The sequence below is a fragment of the Triticum dicoccoides genome, chromosome 7B (assembly GCF_002162155.2).
Source record: "Triticum dicoccoides isolate Atlit2015 ecotype Zavitan chromosome 7B, WEW_v2.0, whole genome shotgun sequence".
Classification (NCBI taxonomy): Eukaryota; Viridiplantae; Streptophyta; class Magnoliopsida; order Poales; family Poaceae; genus Triticum; species Triticum dicoccoides.
The window spans coordinates 664,194,019-664,200,473 of record NC_041393.1 but is presented as its reverse complement, the minus strand read 5'-3'; the positions used below and the strand labels follow the sequence as shown (position 1 = coordinate 664,200,473).

The window sequence follows — 6,455 nt, the reverse complement described above, 5'->3', positions numbered from 1 at the left end:
AAAAGATGAAACTGTCGACGGCGGGAGGGGGAGGGGCGCGGGGTCTCGGGCGAAATAACTGCCCGGATCCTACTGGCGGTAGCCTGTCTAACCCTACCGTCAGGACCCCTGGCGGTAAGAAAAAGGGTCAGATCTCGAAAATTTTCGAAACTAGGGACAGATCCTGAATTTATATCGAAAAAGGGTCAAAACACGAAATTTAGCCGCGCTGCTTCTGTGGGGCGCGGCCATGTCTCCTCTGCCACGCGCACCTGCATGCCCGACGGTGTTCCAATCGCTCGTGCTCTTGACCGTGCCTGGATCTGGACGCACGCACGCATGATTTTACTACAAAGTAGAGGACGATGCCGTGTTTTCGACCATGCAAGAAAAGAGAAGTACTGTGTCTGCTCATGTTTTCGACCATGCAAAGCATGCATGCATGATCACCACAATGGAAAATAAAAGGTTTGGCCAGACGTAGAAGTATAAATCCAAGCCATGGACGGACATGGAGGAGGAGGAGGGAGACTGCCATGCTGCACCAGTGTGGTAGCCGGAGAGAGGTCCAATGCAATAATGCGACGGTGAAATGAAAGGGGGAGGCGCAAGTAAGTGGTCCAATGGGCTTGCGATGGCGATGGCTGCCTGCCTGGCTGGTCTTTTCTTCTTTCTTTGTCTTGCAGGGGAAAGGGAGACAAGCGCCCCAGCCCAGCCCAAGCCAGCCCCAGCTGAGATTCGTTCCAGCCGGATCTTCCCAACATTTTGACCGTTGGTCCCTCCCCTCCCCACCCCAGCCCCGTACCATGGACCATCCACCAACACCCGAGCTCCGTGCGTTCTCTCTCGCCGTTACTGACACTTGAACGGGAGACACGCACGGACCCCGTTGCCAACCCTCGGGAGACAGCCGGCGGCTACCAGTCACCGGCCAGCTGCTGTGGCGACGACCAGGCAGTGGTTCGTTCAGGCCGAGTTCAACCACCAGAGCAGTGACAGAAATTACATCTGTGCATCAATACCAAATACAGGAAAACCTACAAAGTACAGATTCAGTACATCAAGTCCAACATTGTGGTGTTCAGACTTCAGAGCTATGTTGAACAAAACATTGCACAGCTGCGCCCAAGCCAAGTGAAACCATAGATTCAGCACACTCTGGGTCTCTAGTCCGCTAATTGCTTGCTAGCTCCTGTCAAAATCTGGCGCACGAGCAGTGCATACAAGAACATGAAGACTAAAGCCCTCAAAGATGGTCAACACGCCTAGAGCATCTTATATGGATTTCGAACTTCAAAGTCCCGCCCAGCATTACAAAATCGCACGGCCAAAACTTGCAAGGAGGCAAACCTCATGCTCAATTGGCTGTTGGGCAATGATCCGAATGGCGGACCGGCGCTATGGGGGCTTATCTCTATTTAGGCATGACTTGGAAACACGACTTCTAATTCAACCAAGTGTGAACACGACTGAAGGATCTGAGATGGCTGTAATGCTTTGATACGCATGAAACAAACAGCATGCAGCAGCAGTACCACCATGGTTCGAATATATCTTCTTTCTGGGATATTGCAACTTATACTCTACATAATTCATCCAACTACATTAAATATTGGGAAACACACGATATATCTAGCAAGAACTGGACATAAGAAACTGGAGTCGCAGAAGCCACATGATGATGCTTTGGCGCCGATCATTTCAGTACCAGGCACTAGATGGCCAGTTAAACAGTTTGATCAGCTAAACTTCACTAGTGCTCTGCTCAATGTTCAGTTGCATGCCATCCATCTTCTAAATTACATACTCCAGCTTTTTGCAACAAATCTCGTTAGCAATCCTGGCACTGTAGTCACACTTCTCAAATGGCTGGTATTCACAAGCACTTTTTATTTCCTCGCGCAATGTAGTTTGAATTTCCTGATCCAGAGACAATATACAGTTAATTTATCGTGCATGATTCATTGTGAATATATCGTGTCTAATAAAAATTCAATACCGAGAAAGCCATAGGAGTGCCCAGGATTAATAAGTTTACATATCTGGCCAGTATTTAGGTCAGAACAGAATGTCCTTAAAAATCAGTTTCCAAATAATCCTGATTTTTGCGACAACAAAAGGAGCGCAGAGAAACAGATAACATTACATACAAGAATATTACTACGCCCTCCGATCCAAATTAATTGACGCAGCCTCTATACAATGTTGTATAGAGGTTGCGTCAATTAATTCAGATCGGAGGGAGTATCTCGCATCAGAAGCAATTGTTTCAGTCGGCAAAGGTTTCAGATTCAATAATTAAGCATGTCAAACAACGTGGAGCAATTTTTCATGGAAACTGAAAGAAAAATTATCCAATGGAACTAGTAACTGATTTGCAGCTCACAACACTAGCACTCTAGCAACCAGAAGGCAATAAGCATTCACTTAAAAGGAATAAGGGGGACACACAAAAATAACAGTGCAACATGTGTAGTACTTCTATCTGCATCGGCGGCTCGATACCTCACAAAGCAAGTCATGCTCCCATTGATAATGGAGAGTAATCCATAAGGAAGCAATTTAAAGAAAACTCCTCACACCTAGTCAGGCATGTTCTGCTAGTAGACCTCCAAGATGTTTGTCAAGTGCGTAAAGAGCTAGTGAGCTACAATAAAACATAATTTCACATTGAAACCAGTGCCATGGCTTCAATCTGCTGAACCTTCTTTCCCGACCCCCTAATCAAATTTCTGTTCGTCCAAGGTTCGAACTTCAAAAATCCATCCCTTACGGCCTGACCACATGAAAATCAAATACAGGAAGAACCTACAGATTAGTGCAACAGGCCAACAGCGGTTCCCTCTGAAGATGAAGCAACCTACGCACTGCTGCATACGGAAATGTTCTTGTGCGACCACGCTTCAGGCCTTTCGACATGACTCAAGTGACCGCGACCAATCCTAGAGCTAGAGTAACATTTTGTACAACCTCCTAGATCAATCACTGAAGTCGAACATTATGGTTTCCAGAGTATGTTGAACAAAGCATTGCGTAGTTGCGCCTGGGCTAAGTAAAAGTGTAAATTAACACATTGTGGTTTCCTAGTCTGGTAATTGCTTGCTAAGCTCCTGAGTCATGTCACGTTTGGCAATGAATAGTGCAAAGAAGAACATGAAGACCAAAAAGCTTGACGATAGCCAAAACATGCGGGCACTGGAGTCAAACTTCAAAGAACATGAAGAGTCACACGATAGTCAAACTTCAAAGTTCTGCCCATTATAAAATGGCATAGCCAAAACGTGCAACGAGGCAAACCTCATGGCTCCATTGGCCGTTGGGTAATGATCTGGATGGCAGACTTACACTATGGGGGTTTATCTCTATTTAGGTATGCCTTGAAAGTTATAGCCAATCTGACACTGCAAGGGTGTCAATGGTACAGAAGAAGTTTGAAATCAACTAAATGGAAACACAACTGAAGGATCTGAAATAGCTGTAATGACGTGATATATATGAAATAAACAGCATATGCAGCACTAGTAGTTGAAATACATCTTCTTTCTCGGATATTGCAACTTATACCCTACATAATTCAATCACTACATTAAGCCATGGGACGCATGTGATATGTATAGCGAGAACGGAACATAAGATACTGGAGTTGGGGAAGCCACATGATGCTTTGGCACTAACCATTTCACTACCAAGCACTAGATAGCCAGTTAAATTAGCTAAACTTCATTGGTGCTGGGCTCAATGTTCAGTTGCATGGCATCCATCTTCTCAATCACATACTCCAGCTTTTTGCAACAAATCTCGTTAGCAATCCTCGCACTGTAGTCACACATCTCAAATGGCCGGTATTCACAAGCACTTTTTATTTCCTCACGCAATGTAGTTTGAATTTCCTGCTCCAGCCACAATATAGAATCAATTTATCATGCAACGTGTCAGAACAAAATTCAGAACTGAGAAAGTCATATGAATGTCATGGATTAATCGGTTCACAAAAGGCAAGTATTTTGGTGGAAGGAATGCATCATTGGGTTAGATCAGAATTTTACATGGCACCCTTAACGACCAGTTTCTGAAAAATCCTGATTTTACAACAACCAAAGGAGGATGCACACATGCAGACAACATTAAATACAAGGAACATTACTACTCCCTGAACGGAGGGAGTACTCCTAGTTGACATCAGAAGCACTTGTTTCAGTGAGCAAAGGTTCCAAGTTTTCGTGCAACATACAGGCATGAAAAATAATGGTTGAGCATGTCAACCAATATGGGGCAATGTGTTTCATGGAAACTAAAAGATAAATTGTCTAATGGAACTAACTCATTGTGGTTCAGAAACACTAGTACTCCAGCAATCAGAAGGCAATAAGCTCATATTAAAAGGAATAGGGTGGAGACACAAAAATAATAGTGCATCATGTCACACATGTTCTGCTAGTGTACCACCGAGATGCTTGCAGCAACAAGTGCGTAAAGAGCTACACTAAAACGTACTTTTATATTTAAAAGAATCCATCCATTCCCCCTGTTTTTCAAGCCAGGAGCACGGGGCGAAAAGATCTGCGGACGGGGATGGTGGATGGATGAGGGGTACCTTCATGTAGAGCATGAACTCGCGGCAGTGGGCGACGACGGCCTCGCCGCGGGGACCCTGCGAGTTTCCCAGCTCCTCCATGACCGCCCCCGCCAGCTCCAGCACCCGCACTATCCGCTGCACAGGAACGAACAAACGCCTAGCCGCGTCAAGATTCAAGAACCTAATCGACAACCCAGAGAGATCGGGGGACCAAAGTGGTAAGGCGAGGGAGAGGGTGAGCGGCTAACCTTCTCGACGTGGTGGAGGCGCTCGAGCGAGCTGCTCTGGACAAGGGAAGACATCGCCGCGGGCGAGGACGGAGGCGGCGGGCTGGTCGTGGGGTGTGGCGGCGCCGGCCGACGGTGGGGAAGTCTGAGGTTTGGATCAGGGTGAGTTTTTTTTCCTGAGGAAAGCCGATGAGTGAGAGCCTGAGAGGGGCTCGCGGCGTGTTGGGCCGGCCTGTTAAGCCGTCCCAAGCGGCCGGGGGCGCCGCTATGCCACCAGTTGGGCCGGCCTAGGTGCGCGGAAAACAACAGCTCGTTTTTTTGTTGTTATTTTCACGTTTTTTGCTTTTTTTATACTTCCAAATATTCAGAACAAATATATTACAAAAATCACTGAACATAAAACATTTGAAAAATGTTGACAAAGCATTTGAAAAAAAGGTTTATCACGTATACGAGAAATGTATACAAAAAATAAAATGTTTATTGAACATATTGATCATGTATTTAAAAAACTTTAATCTAGCATTTGAAAAAGAAATTAAACAAGTGTTTAAAAACTGTACTAACATTTGTTCGAGAAAAATCTGCTCCACCCTGTCATATGCCTTCATCATATCCAATTTAACCGCACATTGTGGTTTCTTCCTCTTTCTCTTTCTGATTGCATGCACGCACTCATAGGTCACAAATACATTATCCGTGATTAAACGACCTGGCACAAAAGCACTTTGTACCCCAGATATTAGAATTGGCAGTATAGACTTCAACCTGTTGGCCAACACCTTCGAAGCAATCTTATATAAGACACTGCAAAGACTAATTGGGTGAAATTGCGAGAGTAACTCCGGTGAGTTAACTTTCGGTATCATTACAATCACAGTAGCATTAAAAGCATCTGGTGCCGCCACTCCATCAAGAAAATCTCGGACAACTCTACACACATCCTCCTTCATAAGCGACCAGTGTCATTGATAAAGAGGGCTGGCAGCCCATCAGGACCCGGAGCCTTCGTTGGGCCCATTTGGAACATCGCAACCTCGATCTCATCATCTGTAACGGGTGCCACAAGTTTCTGATTCATGCCCTCTGTAACTATGCTTGGAATATTATTCAGCAGTCCTTGGGCACCCACCGATCCTTCCGAGGTGAACAGTTCTTCATAGAACTTCGCTGCCATCTCACGCATCTCCTCATCTACCATGCATTTCGATCCATCCTCCCGGATCAGCGCACGCACCATATTTTCCCTCTTCCTATGTGAAGCTCTTCCCTGGAAATATTTCGTGTTCATATCCCCCGCCGTTAGCTAGTCTACTCTCGATCTTTGGCGTTGCAGCACCTCCTCGCGCGCATAGACCTCCCTTAGTTGTTCTTCAATGTCCCTTGTGTCAGTTGAGTATCCGGTCCGCAACGCCCTGAACTTAGCATCATTTAATTGCACCTTCAGATGTTTTATATGGTTTCGGATCGAGCCAAAAACTACCTGTAACGCCCCGAGACCGATGCTCCAGTTGCCTTCCATTTATCTTAGTTGTTGCCGTGTGTTTATTTTTGTTTGTTGCATTATCATAATTGTTTTGCATATTGTATTCTACATGTTTATGCCATGATCATGTTGAGTGCCTTGTCGTGTGTTCGCTTCTTGCACCATGCTCATTTCACTTGTTATGTTG

At 45.4% G+C, this 6,455-nt stretch overlaps 1 protein-coding gene across 1 annotated transcript; it reads right to left on the bottom strand.

Annotated features, from left to right (window-relative positions):
- Positions 1–1,519: 1,519 nt before the first annotated feature.
- On the bottom strand, positions 1,520–4,964 carry LOC119340994 (mediator of RNA polymerase II transcription subunit 11-like). Its single transcript, XM_037612895.1, has 4 exons — positions 4,804–4,964; positions 4,574–4,690; positions 3,655–3,869; positions 1,520–1,899 (listed from the first exon to the last, which is right to left on the bottom strand). Exons 1-3 carry the CDS (start codon positions 4,855–4,857, stop codon positions 3,693–3,695), a joined length of 348 nt encoding a protein of 115 aa, XP_037468792.1. The 5' UTR covers positions 4,858–4,964; the 3' UTR covers positions 1,520–1,899; positions 3,655–3,692.
- Between the last annotated feature and the right edge of the window lie 1,491 nt (positions 4,965–6,455).